Here is a 17,752-nt window from a genome sequence, read left to right as displayed (position 1 = left end):
CTGGAAAACTCACAGGCAGTCTAGTCCTTCTGTGGCTTACTGACACCCAGTTATGAGCTTGGTTGTAATGAATCTAATCTGTGCAATGCATTTTGTTTGTAGGTAAATACTAAGACTTTTAGATTCCAGTTGGTAAGTTCAGTATATGCATCTGTTGTTTGAGATTCACCTCATTTTTGCAGCATACACTGTACCAAGTATTGTGTCCTTCCCTCTTCTCTTACAGATCTAAAATTACCTGCTGCCATGGAGCCCTAGGGAGTCACACATGTGGTCTCAAAGTTTTAATGCTAAAATTAACATTGCAAGAACAAAATGGTAAAGATCACTGATTAGCCTGGAAATCAATAGGATACATTATGACAATTACAAATATTTGCTGCTTTGCTGATTTCATACCTAAGCAAAGCTGTTGAATTTAGATCATTGCAATAATATGCTTTCCTTACTTACAGGGGCATGTTTTAGTTGTCTGAAAACTGCAGCCCCTCCTTTGATAATGTTTGCTCTACCCAGTGCTGCATTTGATGCTTTCTGCCCAGTGACAAAACAGTGACAGCTTTGTAGAGACTTACAGCAAGTTACCATCATTAAGTTACAGAGTGACAACTTCTAACCTGCTGGCTTGCTATTGAAAATTGCTTAATACCTATGGTTTGACCAGCCACGTATTAACCTTTGCAATATTTTCCCACAGTGAAGAATTAATGGTTGCTTTATTCTGGCATGCAGGCAGCCTGCAGTTGGTGTGTGGTTTGCATGATCTGTGCAGTTCCCTTTTTACTCATATTGGGACTGAATTCAGAAGCACTCACAGGAGAGGCTAATTCTGGTTCACAAAAGGATAATATTACAAGAACTATGTGTTGTTTGTACCCCACAGTTGTGCAGGCATAAGACCAGTTCATGCATTAATGTGTGCTATGCCTCCAGACCTGGAAAAGGTAGGGAAATAACTGGTGGGATAGAAAGGAGTCTGACTTGTATATTCTTGTCACAGAAATAGAACTCATTTATTTCTTTATTTATCCATATGTGAAGACATTAGCATCTTTTGCAACTGTTTAATTATGCAAAGATGCCCAAATCTTAAGGTTTAGCAAGTCTTCCATAAAAATGCTTTTAGAGAGTCATGAGCATCCATTCAACATTAATCCACTTAAATTTAATGCAGAGTTTTTCTGTAAATCACAGCAAAAGGGTGTGTAGGAAGAATGTTTTCTTTTTGCAGTTTTTGTACCTTAATTTTTCTGGGTGTAATAAAATGTCTGGAATCTGTTTGATATAGGAGGGAATATGAGACATGCCCTATAAGCTGAGGAATCAAAAAGTGAAATATACACTTTACATCTGATTTTTCGAGTGGAAGTGGGAATAGAAAAGAAAAACAGTAAGTAAAAAATACTTACTTTGGATGCAAGAACAAGTTTAATAGACTCCTGTCATATTTTGGGAATCACTCCATTGAATGAAATGAATTAGCAGGTTTTGATTAGCAGAGCAGATCAGGCAGTGGCAGCAAAGGCAGGCCAAACTTGGAGTAAAAAAGTAGAGAGATATATAGAGCAAAGTAATGAATGCTCCCTGTGTGAAGTTATGATCCAAAAGAGGAATTGATTATTCAAATAGTTCCGTATGATTTAAGCAGAGGTGAGGTTCTGACAAGTTCTACTCATCCCAAGTTCTTTTCTTTGGTCTCTGCTTCTTAACCTGTCCTGTGGTAAGACATTCTATGAAGATGCATCAATGCCATATGTACATGAGAAAATGGGCAAATGTAATGGCATTCACTAAGTACTGATTCCTAGCTAATTACATACTAAAAATTGTTTCATTTCCTCTGTTTCAAGCTCAGCATTTGCACTGAAGATGCCATCAATTGCTTAGCAACCCTGAATTCTACTTTTTAAGGATAATAGTCTGTGTATTATTAGATCTTCAGAGAACTGTGTTTCTCTCTTTAATTGTAGTGAAGTTTGAATCAGCTTTAAAAGCTGATGCCTTTACCCATGAAGCATAAAACCAGGAATCATCACCCTTATGCTGATTTGCAAAGTTAGTCTCTGATCTATATGTTACTTTTGGATAATGTGAACAGGTCTTTTCTTTTTTTCTTCACCACAGGTTTTAGAAATGGATTTTCTTTTAGTTGTTCAGTGATGAGGATGGGACCAGGTGAATGGGTTTTCTATGGATGCATGTAGTACATAGGGCTTCAGAAATTGTTGCAAATGTTGTTTATACAGTGAGAAGAAAAATATTTCCAAGGTTTTGGAGATTCATCTGAGTAACAGTCTGGTCAATAAGGTCTTAGTTCCTTTCCTATTTCCTGGTAAGGGCAAAGATATTAATATTTACAGTAAGCTGTGGCTGACGTTATTGTGTCATTAGAGCAATAAAGTGGAAGGGAAAACCAAGTGCAATAAGGTTAGGTAGGAGATTTTTTGTACACGGGGAAGCTCTAACTCCTGTGTGGCTATTCCTTTTTTATGATTAATGCTGTGATTGTGGAATGGGAGCTTGTTTTTGCAAGACAAGGTCTATTTCTGTGTTCACTCTGCTTACCTGTATGGTCCTTTAGAGGTTTATAAGTATGATTTAAATCAAGGATGTTTCTAAAAGAAGTGATGTACTAATGCAGCTGCACAGAAAACCTTGGACACTGTTATTGCTGGCAGGAGGCTGGTGATAAGGATAAGCAATGCAGGGTTAATGGGTATTGCTCTCTCATCAGATAACTACTGCAATGGGACCAGACAGGCCGTGTAGGCAAAATATAGGAATGGAAAAGTACTGTGGCTTCATTTCTGGCACAGTGTGAAGTTATGGGCAGCCTGGATTCCTGCCCTTCAAAAGGGGAGTGCACACAGCTGTGAAGGGGGGGTGTGAAGATGTGATTTTATTACTGGGCATTGCTGCAGCCATGATCTGTCCTTTTCAGGAAAGGTTTCAGTGCTTTAGTCTGGAGTCTGTTTCCTCATATTCCTGTGAAGATACCGAGTGATGTCTGGGTAGTGTCTGGTCCTCACTTTGTCTTTTCATCTTTCCTGTCTTGTTCTTACATCCTGTGCAGTTAAGCTTGTTCCTTATGTCTTGCATCCCATGACAACTTTTTCTCTTCAGTGCAGGAAATGACAATCAAACCAACCTGTTTTATCAGGCCTGTTCTACCCCAGAAGGCATCCTGGCATATTCCTAATGATGAGTGGGCAGTTTGGATACTTGATAGAACTAAATACAAACTTTTTATATTTACATTGCCTTGTACCTTTTTTTGTGTTGTGACACATGTGGCTGACAAAATATAGTATTTCATGCGTTGTTCAGAAATGAACTTTCATATTGATCTGTAGACACTTAAAGAAAGTGAAAAAAGCTGCACATTAATGTTGGTAAGACCCAGTGATTCACTGGAGTTTTCCAGCTGTTTGTTTTGCTTCTAGTTCTTTCTCTGCATTTTCCCCTTCAAAACCAGCTTGCTAAACACAGGAAAAAAATAAAACAACACTTGAGCTGAACACATCCTGATATTGCTTTAAATGCAAGCGTATTTTGAAGTGTCTAAACCTAGTAAACCCACAGCATTGTTTGTAGGAGTCTTTCTAAGAGATTTCTCTCAGAGGATTTAGAGGTATTAATGGTGCAATATCTTACAATCTCAGTTCAAGAACTTAAGCCTTTAAGAAATTCTTCAGCCCCACTGACATTGAAAAGGTTAACTATAAATGTTTGTTCTTTTGCTTAGTGGCAGTGTCTGAACCTGCCCTACTAAGCAGGGACAGTGGTCTGTGCTTCAGGGCAGTCAGAGGCTTGGTTTGATGTTTACTGCTGTGCCAGCAGAAATTTGCATCCAAGATTAAGCAGAGGTGTTTTCCTTCTCTTGGAACTCATAAATTGTACTTTACAGAAGCATATGCCTCTTCTCTTCAGTTTTCTCAGAGTTAGGAATGCAAATGAACACTGCCAGAAAGAAAATCTTTGGGCTTCTGAATTACACCTTTCCGCAGTTTCCTTTCTGATTTCTTGTATGATAAACACATGTTTAAATAGTTTGTTTTACTCATCAAATTCATTTTAAACATTTACAGAAGGAAAGCAGAAATAGAAGCCTCTGTTTCCTCACGTCTGTCAGCATTGACTCACTGGAAAATAAGCAGAGCCTTATGTGGTCAGGAGTTCTAAAAGGCTTTTATTATCACTTCAAAGCAGATATATTTGATAAACATACTTTATGTCATTCTGGTGTGCATTTGTGTAGAAATAGAAATGGAGTGAGATGTTTTTAACAGTCTCAGAATCTGGCAATTGTAAATGTTTGATTTCCCTTTCTCTACCTCAAGCAGGTTTTGTTCTAACAAGCACTGAAGTGAATGGTAGCATTTGCATTGATTTACATGAATATGGGATAAGAACAACATTTTAAAAATTTAGACATTGCCTCCCTCCCAGGGACAAATTCTTACTCTGTTGAAGCATCAGCTGAAAAAGAGACCTGAGCATAATGTTGGTAACAATATATTTTCAACACAAACCAATTAAATGATTCTTCAGTTAACCCCTTTGAAAACAACTGTGAGACATTTTGCATGAGGTTTTTTGCTCCTAAGGTGGCTCTGTTTTATATTATACATTCACTTTGCTTGTCAGACTTCCCAATATGGTTTTTTGTTTATGACTAGTGGCATTAGTGCTTGTGGTTATGTGGCTGGCAGAATGTAACTCTGGTGCCTGGAAGAACCAACAGGAGCAAACTGGTGGCATGAGATGTTCACCTGATGTGGTGACAATTATTTCTATATGCCCCTGGATAGATTTTTAATTGATCTCACCCTATGATGATGTGTGCCATTACTGAATCAGAAAAAGCAAGTGATGGGAGAAGAGGGAATGGTTCATTATTTCTGGATATATGCTGGATCATGAGATTTTTCTCACCTTCACTGATGAGAGGTGTTGACAGGATCACTGAAGTGGCTACATGGCCTTTAAAATTCTCTGAGGGAAATATCTAGCTAAAATTAACTTTAAGTTAGAAGAATGTGCTGAATTGTGATTACCAGGGTCTTGTAATAAGTTGGGAGTTGGCATAGTAAAAGGAATGATAACATTGTGTGACATAGTGAGAGTCTGAGGATATACAAGTGGGAAGCATCTGGACCACTCCAGAGCCTCTATTCCTCTTTGTGTTTCCTTTACTCACACTTCCTTGGCCACTGTACCTTGTCCTGGTGGTGTTGGTTCCTGATACAGCTACACATCTCACAACCAAGTCTGTCATGGGGCTTTGCAGAGGAACCCACTGAGAGCTGCTGTACCGTCCCTTGGGCCTGCCTCAGGACTAAGCTCTGCTTGGAAATGAGCCACGTTATGTCATGGCACAGTGACTGTGGGACACGTGGCCATGTGCAGGTTTCAGGAGGTGAGCTGGTAAAGGTGGGCTGTTCATAGCCAGAGATATAAGCTAGCTAAACCATTCAGACAGTGAATTCCTGGTGGTTCTGTAAGATCAGTACATCTGAGCTTGGGAAAAGTTGCATTTTCTACTGTGTTGGACTTCTATTACTGGTCATGCTTTTTCACTTTTGTAGCCCTGTGTCCTTTAGAGATGTATTGAACAACTTTTCTCTTACGACCAGAGGATCTGAAACAATTACAAAAGGAGAAGCCAGTTATGCTGACAAAATAGAAATTTCCCTGATTTTGCCAGTTGTGGGACATTGACCTGAGGTAAAACAAGTGTGGGACAAATGTGTCTCATGGTGAACTCTGAAAGTACCCAGTCAAGCAGTGAGCTTATGGTAAAATGGGTGAAAACCAGTTTGCACAAAGGCAGACTGTTGCCCAGCTGCCTCCTCCTCCTCTTCTTCCTGCAATGACTTAAAAAACAAGTCACAGACATTGATTTCTTTTCACAGTTAAAAAACAGGCCCGACAGTCAACTGTGGCAATAGACCATTCCACCCCCAGAGTACATTTTTGTCATCCTGCCCGCTCCAGCCCTGGAGCAGATACAAGATGCCACTGCTTCTGGACAGTAATCTTTGAAAATACCGCAGCCTCCTAATTGCTGTTTTCTCTTTCATTGATATGGAGATTCTTGGTCCATAATGTGAAATGTACAGATGATGTATTTCTCACGGATGAGTTGCTCCTGCCATCACCCAGTTATGATCTGATATCTGAAAGTTCCCACTCCAAACAGAACATGTATTTTTGTCTTTGAGCCAAGAGCTGGAAGGCTCTCAGCTGAAAAAAAAATCTATATTCTGTGAGTGAGTGGCCATTTCCTCTTTTCTCACTTCCATCCAACTCGTGTCAGATTTTCCCATGATTTGATGTAGTTTCACTTCCTCTGTGTTTTGTCTGGGACTGTGGTAAGATTCCATCTCCTCACACTGCCTACAAGCCTGTATGAATTAGTAACCTGTGCCTCTCAAATTGGGAAATAGAACAGAGAGGCTTTCCTTCAGTCCAGCAGTTCCCCTGCTACAAGTCCCCAGTAGAAGGAAAGCCAAATTTTCTGGTGTCAGTACCCTTCATACTCAACAAAGGCAAGCTCAGGAGAGGATCTGATCAGTGGGGTTTGTTCTCTATCCTCTTTCATTGACTGTTACTACATGGTTGAGTTTAGAGTTACTTTGACATTCCTGGGACTGGGGCCAAAATGGAATTAATCAGAAAATACTAGAACCATGCATAATGGGCTTCTTGTCAAACCACTTTCTGCTAAACTCAGCAGAACCTGGGCATGGCAGAGGGCAGGGGGCTAAATGGGAAGGAAAGTGCTAGCACAGATGTTTAATATGGGGTTGCAAATAGCAGCCTCCTCCCTTTTGTGTGACTCAGACCATAAAGAATACAAGTATATGCATTATCCTAGAGCATCTCAGCCTTGAGTGATGCTGGACCTGGGAAGGATGGTGATAGAGCACTACTGTAAGTTGTAATTGCTCTGTTTTTGTTTGAATAAAACCTATTGATCCAGGGAAGAGCATACCCCAAACCTCAAGAGGAAAGACAGAGCTGGCTTTAAATAATTCAGAATATTCAACACTTTCTTTTTCTCTTTCAAGTAATGGGGCCAAATTCATTACTGATCTGCCTCCAATAATCTGAAGAGAATTAAACCATTACTGTCATATATTATTTGTGTGCTTGGCACTGTGCAAGACACATCAGGAATGAATGTAGTCCATTATGTTTCTGGACATAAGTTCTGTCTTTGCATTCCAGTGCCTGAATTTAAGCACTGACTGCAATATCACCTACAGAGTAATGTTTTGAGCATCCTGAGAAATAACCTTGCTATGTCCTTAGGGCTTAATTTTAAGGGACCTGAGTTTGCATTCATTGGCTGTAGTTGAAAATTATAGTGATGGTCCCCTGATCATGCAAAAAAGATTTTCTGGAGCAGTTTTTTATCAACAGAGGATTTTTTAATTATCTCCTTATTTAGCAAGTCACTCTGCAGCACATTAGCATATGCTGGGGTATGTTGGTCAAAGGGTATTGCTGGCTGTTTTCCCCTTGTACCTCTTATGCCCTCTCATGAATATGGAGAATCTAGTAGGTTTTGGTATTATGGAAGAACATGCCTGCCTTTAATAAAAGACTTGCTGCAGTCTGCAAATCTGACACCATCCAGTGCAGTCCCCTGCAGTACTCTAAACTCCAGCAGACACCTCACAGCAGACACTGCCCCACGTCCCCTTCACAGGGGGGTCCATTTACACACCCTCAGGCAGATGCTGTTCAGTGGAGTTCGAGTGTCCTCATCAGGTAAACAAACAATGTGTTTTCTGAATTTATGATGTTTTTCTCTCCTATACCCAACACGTTGATGAATGTGTGAAATAACTGCCCACCAGTTTGCAGCATTAAATGTTGTTCCACAGAGATCATCTCTAGCCCAAGGCCTTGGCATTCAAACAAGCTTATTACAGAGATGCTCTCTGTATGCCCATTTGAAAGTTTCTTTAGATTTATAGGAAGATTTGGCAAGTCATAAAAATTGAGTAGATCCACATAGAGTTTCCTGACAAAATTAACCAGATGCATATGCTTTTTAGAATGTTTAACTGACATTAACAACGTTATCCTGGGCTTTTGTTTCTACAGCCGAAACACCCCAACCCGGACTGGCGCTACTCTGCATCCCTGAGGGCAGGAATGCAAAGGTATGTGTGGTGTTTCTCCAGTGAAGGGAAATTATTTGTCCTCTCTGAAGAGGGCAAACTGTTGTTCCTCTGATGCCCCACACTGATATTATCCATGCTGAGATGAAAGCACTTGAGTTCTGCTGCTGTCACTTCCAATCTCCAAATGCTACAGTGTCAGTCTGACTTATGTCTTATGCTGTCTTTGTACTCCTGTAGATCTGTGCTTTTTTATTTTTATTTTACCTCCTGCCTTTGTATACATTGATTGTCAGGGCATAATTGCTGCTATTATTGAATCATTTAATTGTGATTATATACTTTTGTTTATTTTAAAGCTCCCTGTAATCATCAAGGCTGATGTTTCAATAGGCAGTCTGCAGCACCGCTGTGTTTTCCATTTTCTTGTCACTCATTACCATAAAAGTAGCTGCTCCTGCAGCAGGTTTGTTAACCACATGGTGCAATCAAGAAGATTAATACAGTTGAAAGGCCTTTTTGAAGATATGAGGTGGATTTTCAGAGAAGTAAATCAGGCTTTTGTCCAAATCTCTTTAGATATCTTTGAAAATCCACTGCCTATTATTGCAAGCAATCTCTGCTATAATTTGCTACAAGTACACCTGGAAAAGGAGAATTATGCTAAAGTTGGTTTTGTAGAGCCTGAATCAAACAGTCTGTTTGCTTTTCCAGAGCAGATTGGAAAACAGGTTTTATATTCAGGTGTAATCTGATGTGATTATTAAGACTATTGTACAGGTTTAGGTTCAAACATAGGGCTGCAGTAGTTCCCAGTGACATTACAAAGTGTGGGATGTTTGCTTTTCCCAAAATTCTTGGTGCAATAGGACTGCAATAGGCTTCACCTCTATCTATTATCCATGGGGCTGAAGAGCCTTCATAAGGCTGAAACCCTAAATTCAGTCACACTGTGCTTCATTTGGATGAGGACACAGAGTGACTCCCAGCTGACTTTGAACTGCTATGTAAAAAGGAATCTAAACCTCAGAGACCAGAAGCAAAGGAAGACAGAGCAAGCTTGACTCTGTGGCCTTTTGGGAAAACTGCCTTCTTTGTTTTATGTTCTTTCTGTGACTAAGATTTTTTTGTAATCCCTGACTGCTTACTGCAAAATGAATAAACAGGGTAGGGAGCAGGATCTTGAAGCAGGAATTCTGCCTACCTGAGCACCTTGTCTGCTGGTCCTGAGTCAGGCATGCTCTTGTGTATTCCCAACTAGATCCTGTGGATCCACATTCCTTTCTATACAGAGTTCAAGATCTTGGCTGAAGTGACTTTAAAGATGAATGAAAAGTCAGAGCTTATTTAAAACAATTCCTCCCACAAGCAGGGCAGCTAAGGGAGCCTTTCTGGGAAACTGTGTATGTTCCTCTGTTTTATCACCAGCCCCAAACCTTACCCAGAACCTCAGAGTCTGTGTGCCCTGCCCAGCTGATAAAATGCTGATTTTTCATAAGATTTGTAGAAATGTAGTATCTATAGGACCCTTAACATCTACCACATTTGGTTGGCACTGCCCATGAAGTTCAGCTGGGAGTGTGGGAGGCAGCTGAAAAGCAGATGAGTAGAGGCAGGGACACAGCCACAGAATCCTGTTTCTCTAAGGAACTGCATATAAATATGTTCCTAGTTTTGCATTAAAAGTAGCAGATTTTTTCTTTTCCTTCCATATCAGGTGCAAATTGGTCCTTTCAACACCAAATGCTTATGATGTGACACTGTAAAATTTGCTGTAATAGTTTCTGCATTTGAGAAAATATATTTCTCTGCCTGGAAGTAACCTAGGAAGGTAGAATTTGATAATGACAGAAGCTCAGAACTAACTCCATTTCCTTTAGCGCTAATACATCACAACAGCAAAGGTGTGCAACTTCTTTGTTAGAGACTCCCAGTCAAAGAGAACAAAGTGTGCTGCAGCTATGTTTGTTTTATAAATTATGCCACAACTGGGTTTCAGTAAATAATCAAAGGTATTTTTGCAAGTCAAAACAGCTGGTTCTCCTGTTCTCCAGCAGAATTTGCAAACATAATGCAATACTGTGATAAACCATTCTGAACTTTGAAGAGTAGCAAGAAAGTGAAATGCTATAAAGTCCAGGGCAGAGGGAACTGTGTCATCTAACTGTGATAAATGCTTATGCAGTGCTGTGCATATGGAGGAGGCAGGAGTCCTGCGTGGAGGACCAGGAGGGCCCGAGCAGCAGTGGCCAACAGTCTCCAGTGCTACAGCAGGTAAGGGTGTGACAATCCAAAGTTTCTGTAAAGAGCTAATGTTAACTGCAGTTGTCCTAATGCTCCCATCTTAGTTTGCTTTCTATTTTGTGCCTTGGAGTGAAGTTTTTGTAAATTAATCCATGGAATCTAAAAAAAGTGCAACTATAAAGCATAAAATACATCTTTTTCTTTACTCACTTTCGGATGAGCACTGGAGATAAGAATCCTTGATCCCAGCTTTGACCCTGCCTTTGGAGGTTATTGGTTTATGTAATGGAATAATGGAATAATGGTTCATTTCTGATGTGTGTATTCAGGTGTGTGTATTCCAGAGCTGATTTGCCCTCCATTTCAAAACTGAGGTAGAAGCTTATCATCTTTCCTTTTGTTATTTTTACAAGCCCAGTAAGTCTCTTTGAATGTCTCTTTTCATTTTCATTTTCTGTGGTGAAATCAGACCTAATTTTTTGTGCTACCTATTTTCATTCACTAATACACAATGATGGAAACTAAACTGTTATTTACTTGCCAAAATAAATGACAAGACCCATGTTTTAGAATGTAGCTTCATGTACTCAGTCACTGACTGATGACTTCACAAAGGTCAGTAAGAATTGGCAGAAAGTCCTTATTGAGTTTAGAGAAAAACCTGTATCTTTTGCAGTGAAGGCAATATTCTCATTTTTTTATGTTGTAGCAAGAATAATATAGAGACATAGTGGAGCAGCCAGTCACTAAGTGTGATAAGGAGTTTCAGTCATGTCCAAATTGAACTGTAGACTTCGTGAATGCCCTGCATAGGTTGGTGAGCTCTGTATATCAGCTCTGTGAGCACTGTCAATCAAAGCTTCAAATGAGGAGGGATGCTCATATCACAGAGGCAGCTCAAATGCTCAGAAGTGGAATCTTTGGCAGAAATATGTGAGAGATGCTTTATTTAATCCTTTTTTTCTGTGTGTGTGCAAACCTTTCTTTTAGCTTCAATGGAAATTATTCCTGGATAAAGGGCTGAGGAGGAACTTCAGGATTTGCAATCACAGTTACAACATCAGCAAATTAATGGTGCCCAGCAAAACCTGCTGTGGTGTTGCAGAAGGGTTGTTTGCAGAAACAGATTTGGAAATTAAATTAATATATAATGGGTCCCTAGGCTATAATTACCTGGGGTTTGTGTGCCCTTCCTTCTGTTGCAGGCTTTGCAGGAAGACTCAGCCTGTGCATGTTATGAAGGGTGTGTGACTGTTGAGCTTACATTTGAAAATGTCACCACAAGTACACTCTAACCTTTGCAAGGGGTTCCCTCAGGCTTTCAGCTGCACTAATCATCCTTGACTGAGCACTTATGGTATTACCTTATACCAAGTTTAATATGGCTGAAAATATTCTCCTAAATGTTTGCTTGCTCATACTACAGATTTCCAAGTCTCTCAATGTAAATGCAAAGGATAGGATGGTCCTGTCTTTTGAAGAGGTCCATTGGCATTTGGGTCCCAGACCTCTCTTGCATTATTTAGACTTCTCATTGCTACTGGTTTTTTTGGATATTATCACTGTAGATTCACTTTCTGAACCTGAATACTTGGTTTGAGGACCAGCAGTAACCCTTGGCTCTTATTGCTCCTTCCCTCCATGACTGTGCAGTGAGGCAGCTGTGGAAAGAATGCATCCCTGCATAAAGAAGACTCATTTACTTTGTCCAACTCCCAAGGAAATAGTGACCCTGACATAACATTAATTAGCACATTTTGTGTAGTGTGTTTCAGGTAGTATTTTTCTCCACTTTTTGTAAGCAAAAGCTACAGGTATTCCTGACTGTAATAGCAAACAGGTGTTTCATAGGGAAATCTCAGGATTAATGATTGTATTAGCATTCCTAGACTCAATACATCACATTTTAGCAAAATACTATGACTGTTTTAAAATCCTATCTGTGGTTTTCCACAAATATCTTTTTCAATGCCTTTTTTTTTTTGGCTTAGATTCAAGACCTGTAATATTTTTCCTCAGGTTAACATACAGGAATGAGGCTTTCCAGAAGGGACTTAACTCATTAGGGTTCAATTACAGTCGAATGAGTCAACAAATTCGTTTGCTCTGGACATACATTTGCATATGAACGGAGCACACCTGGGTCCAGATCAACTCCTAGATAAGCTGTTTGTTGTCTCTGTTATCATCAGTGTACTGAGGCAGCTGCAAATCCCTCATTCTGATTACTAGAAACCACTTCAAAGTCTGCTCTATGCACATATTCTCCATGCAGTTGGTTTAGTTGATTAATCCAAATCAGTTTGTCACTAAACGATTAATTTCCTTCAACAGTCCACAAAAGCCAGGGATAAGATACTTCAGAGAGTTAATCAATAAGAGCACTCAGAGATGATGTCATAGGACCACTCAGAGAAGGATGAACAAGTCAAGGGTTGAATCAGTAAATCTTTAATTCCTAATTCATGGCTGAACTCGAACATCCCGTATTTTTCAGTATCTGTGTTGGCAAAGCAAAGCCTGGTCCAGATTTGACTGTCAGCACTCCTCTTGGTTTTATGGCATAGTTCACCCATGCAAAGGACAGTGAATTTTCAACTGGCATTTTTAAATTGTCTTTGCATTTTCTTATGCACCAGTCCAATAGTTTGTAGGTTTGCAGTCAGGAAACTTCCAGCTGAGGTGGGACAAGAAGGCTCAAACACCCTTTGACATTGAGTTTAGCATTCTGGGACATCTTGTTTGTCCCTCACAGGCTATATAGTGAGCCCAGGGAATGCAGAAAAAATTCTTATTTGTGCACTCTGTCCTTCAATAGTTTTGCCAATTCTATCAGGTTTTCTCCAAGTGACCACTAATCTGAGTGACTTTTGGGTTTTTTTTGCCTAACTCAGAATAAATGGGGCTTAATTTGAAGAAATAGTTGGAGCCCATAACAGAAACTAAGATGGAAAGAAACTGCTCTAGACATGAAACACTGAAGATTTCTGAATAAATCAGAACTATGCATAATTCAGAACTTAGAGTAGTGAGCTTGAGCAAATCTGTGTGTATTTCTCTGTGCTCCTAGTTCCAACCTACAAATCAGAAGTAGTTAATGCAAGTGCTTCAAAAATAGTCTAAAGATGCTTTCACAGCACATGTGAGACTCAGGAGAACAATAAAGTTTTGTGATAAAAAGCAGCCATGAGAAATTTCAGATCCTGTATTCAATGCAGGCTTTATAGGTATAAAGCAGTGAATAAAGCACTGGGCCACACACCTTATGTAGAGAGGGGAAAATAAAATACTTCCATTCAGATAGCTCTGTAAACAAAAGAGGAAAGGATCTCATGGTAAAATCAGTATTTGATATTCATAAGTGTGTAGGTGAAGCTGTGGGTGAAATAATGGGACCTCTGAAGACCATGGCAAATAGCCCACTGACTTCAAGGAAATTAGGATTTCAGTGCCTAGCTTACAAATATGCACAAGGGGCTGAATTAAAGTTGCCTAGCAAAATGCCATCCTAAAATACATTACTGTGTACCTCTGATTTTGCAGTGGTAACATTTTTCCAAGTATATCTGTAATTTTGTTTCCTGTTCCCAGGTAATTAGCTGGGGAAGAGAGGTGGTAGCCTTCTTTTTTAAAGAATTTTTATGAGATTAGATTATGAGAATTATATTGTGTGAGAATCTACTGACCTTAACATAGGCAGTCCTTCTTGCTTGGCATTCATGGTGCATATGTTTGTCTCTTGAACTCTCCTACTAAATAGCAGTAGGAATATTGGCTGCTGTTCCTTAAGGAAAATAAGCAGGGGAGACAAGTCAGTGGTAGGTTTCATAGATGCTTGAAAAGAAATGGGAATATTATAATGATAGCACAGGAAGGAATGGCTGGAGCTGCATCAGGGGAGGTTTAGGTTGGATATTAGAAAAGGCTCTTCCCCCGGAGGGTGGTGGGCACTGAACAGGCTCCCCAGGGCAGTGGACACAGCCCCAGGGCTGCCAGAGCTCAGGGAGTGTTTGGACAAGGCTGTCAGGGACAGAGTGGGATTGTCGGAGTATCCTGTGCAGGGCCGAGAGTTGGACTGGATGGTCCTTGTGGGTCCCTTCCAACTCAGAATATTCTATGATTCTGTTAACCAAGAAACCCAAAGGCCAACTCTAGGTCTAAAGAGGACTGTGTGTGCTGTATATATTTATACAAAGAGACACACACACACATATAAATATATATATGTGCTTATATATATAAAAACTCTTTATATGTATTTAGAGCTCCCTGCATCCCATCATGCCAAATCTGAATCTTTCAACATTTGTCTTATGAAGTTGGTGTCTCTCCCAGCTTTCCTGGTTTTATTCAGTTTTTCCTGCTGTTCTTACCTCCTGCCTAACTGTGACCTTTTCACACATGCTGTGCTGGCTAGGGATATTCCATGCTATATATCATCAGATTGCCATGGATTTATGTTTGGAACTACAGCTGCTCTGAAATAGATTTATGTGCTCTCAGAGGATGGTTCCTGCTGCAATCAGCTGGAATGCAGATGAGGTCCATTGATGGGGCATGAGGTGTAGAATAAGTGATGAATACTGAAAATTGAATGTGAAGCAACTATACATATGGCAAATAAAGTCACACTTCCTAGTGAGTTTTCTGCTGCAGGTTTGGGATAGTGTTGTGAACAAAATGACTGTGGGAAAGCTTTTAAGAAAGGAAAGGGGTTTTTATGTGGATTTTTAAAAAAAATCCAAGATTGCCTTGGTAGGGGAGGAAATTATAATTATCTACTATAAGTTGTGACATGCAAAATTTGGTGTCTCACACTCTGATGTGGATGTCAAACCAGTAAGTCCTAATTGAATTACAATTTTGTATCTGAAAGAGATACTTGTTCCAATGAAACAGTTCGAGAAGGACCCAGATAAGAAACACAGTGTTAGTGTAAGGAGAGATCTGAGCAGAGAAATCTAAGGGCATGAGAGGTAACACCACTAAAAAGCTTGTAGTGGGAAGGTGAGCAGAGAGGATCTGGTAGAAGGAAACAATTGGAAAAGATGTTAGAAGGTCTACAGGAGGCAGATAGCACTGGGAATGGCAAAGTATAGATTTTTAAGTAACTACTGAGCACAGGTCATTGGAAAGAAGATTGGCAGAGGTTACCCACTGAGGCTGGGTAACAGATTGTGATGAGCAGGACAGAAAGCTGCACTGCAGTTAGTTGTTCTTTTCATGGAATAATCATTTGATCTGTCTCCATCTTTGAATTCATGCAACATCAGCAGCGAAGGAATAAAGAATTTTTTTTTTTGATTGGGATTGACTCTCCCTGTTGCAACAGACACTGTTCCTGAAATCAGGAAGCCATTATGCTCCAGCAGAAGCTCACAGGGTCCCACAGTACTGCCATAAGGCTCTTGGGCTCTGAATTAGTCTTCTAAAAAATCATTTTAAAAAGACAGAGCCTAAGAAATTAAGTTAGAGAGTGATGAGACTTGAGTTATAATGTATTTCATATGATAAAGCTTTACACTGTGGCTATAAGTGGAGGACAATTTCTTCCTAAATGTGAGTTTCTATTCACCTTCTTCTAATAACCTTCCTCACCTACTGAAAAAGGGTCTGATTAAGACTTATCAAGCAGTCACTGCAAAGAATGTGCAGAGGCTGAAAGTGCTGTTTCTTTGAGACTGTTAAAGGTTAATTTACAAATAACAGCAGAGGACACTTCTCTGGATTAGCTTTAGCAGTTCATTGATTAAAGCTATAAAAGTTAATAACTAATAAGCAACTCAGAATCTAAAACTGTGCTCTTGGTTTGTTGCAGGGTGCTGCAGCTGTTTAAAATGGAAGGAGCTAGAAAATGCAGCTGTGCATATCTATAGCCTCTCTCTGTTTTTTTATTAATAAACAATTTTTTATGGAATTTTGTAATTTTAAAACCAGAAATACCTACAATCAAAATATCATACCATAAGTGGTCTAAGAAACACTATGTAATATCTTTAAAGGACAGAATGGGGAAAATACAGAACAGCCAAGTTATTTATGTTTCTCATGAAATGAATCCTCGAGTCAGTGACTTAATAAATTCCCAAAATGAAGATCCTAATCAGTTCCTAAACCTCCATAGGAAAGTAGCATAGAGATTTGGTTCACAGCCTCTTGTATTATGGAAAAAACCATCCCCATAAAGCACACTAAAGTAATTTTTGCAGCTGCAGTATCTGTCAGCTCAGTGGAGTCCGGGGAAGGAAATCATGCCAGCTTTCCCATGTAGATGCAGAGCAATGACATTGCACAGAAATAGAAATAATCTGCAAGGGCCACATAAGGATAAATCCCTTTGTTTTATCTCATGTTTGGATCTTGGTCATTGAATTCTCAAGTTCTTTCCACTTAATTGCTGAGATCTTCAACATGTTGTACAGTTCTCAGTTTTGCCCCTATTCCCAGAACACTTTATTTTTGGGATATTCCCTGCATATTTTCTGCTTGTTTGGCTTTCCACTTGTTTCCTCCATTTTCACCCCTTTCATATTACCTTTTTAGTTTGCCAAGAAAAATCACCTCTGTCTTCCCTATTTTAATTCATAACTTTTTCATTCCTTTCATCTAATGACTCTTGTCTCTTCCTACTCATCTGTCCACGGTGTCTCCCCTCTGTGTTGTTATTCCAGGAATGCTGAAATGTAGATCATCAACTTGGCCCCAAATCACCTTTTCAATATTTCATACTGAACTAAGGATTTTCAGGGATAAATGCTTCTCATTTCTGACAGCCTGATGGAAGCTCGAGAGGACTGAGAATTTCAAGTGCTGCTTGGGCTGAAGAAAAGCATTTTGAAATCAAAACAATTTTCCAAAGGAACATGTCCAAAAACCCACATATTTTTATGACAGATGCAACTTGACATGATTATTATTTTTAAAAGCTGATGACTGTTCTGACCAGGATCTTGTCTGCTTCACCACATCCAAACTACAGTTGAACCAGCAGTTTGGGCTTCCAATATTTGGAGTCAGGACTAGGTAAATTAATAGCTTAGTTTAGATTTCTGTTCAGCTGAGTGGGCAAAGGAAGGAGGAGATGATAGATCATATTATACAGCAACTGCAGTCATGACTTGGCTAAAGTTAAATTTGCTTTCTCTTAATTTGTTTTCTTCACTGCAAAACCCCCGTGACTGACCTGAAACAGTGTCAGTGATCTTTACCAAGGGGTCCATTATTTTTCAGCAGAGTATACCAAGTAAATGAGATGACATGGATGAGAGATTTAATAGTGTGTGAGATCTTAGTCCTTGAAGACTCAGTGTAAGAAAAAAAAAAGGACTCATCAAAACATGGAAAAGGCTAATGCCAGAAACTTCTGTTTTGTG

At 39.6% G+C, this 17,752-nt stretch overlaps 1 protein-coding gene across 10 annotated transcripts in view; it reads left to right on the top strand.

Moving 5' to 3' along the window:
- The window catches only part of LOC139678983 (protocadherin alpha-C2-like), a 181,445-nt gene that overhangs the window by 134,145 nt on the left and 29,548 nt on the right, over positions 1–17,752 (top strand). For all 10 annotated transcript variants that reach the window (XM_071570300.1, XM_071570306.1, XM_071570303.1 and 7 more), the window contains exons 2-3: positions 8,119–8,177; positions 10,321–10,409. In XM_071570300.1, coding sequence (XP_071426401.1) covers positions 8,119–8,177; positions 10,321–10,409 — 148 coding nt within the window. The remainder of the gene's footprint in view (positions 1–8,118; positions 8,178–10,320; positions 10,410–17,752) is intronic.

This window comes from Pithys albifrons, chromosome 15 (genome assembly GCF_047495875.1).
Source record: "Pithys albifrons albifrons isolate INPA30051 chromosome 15, PitAlb_v1, whole genome shotgun sequence".
Taxonomy (NCBI): Eukaryota; Metazoa; Chordata; class Aves; order Passeriformes; family Thamnophilidae; genus Pithys; species Pithys albifrons.
Note: the sequence above shows the minus strand (reverse complement) of the source record. Positions and strands in the feature narration are given on the sequence as shown.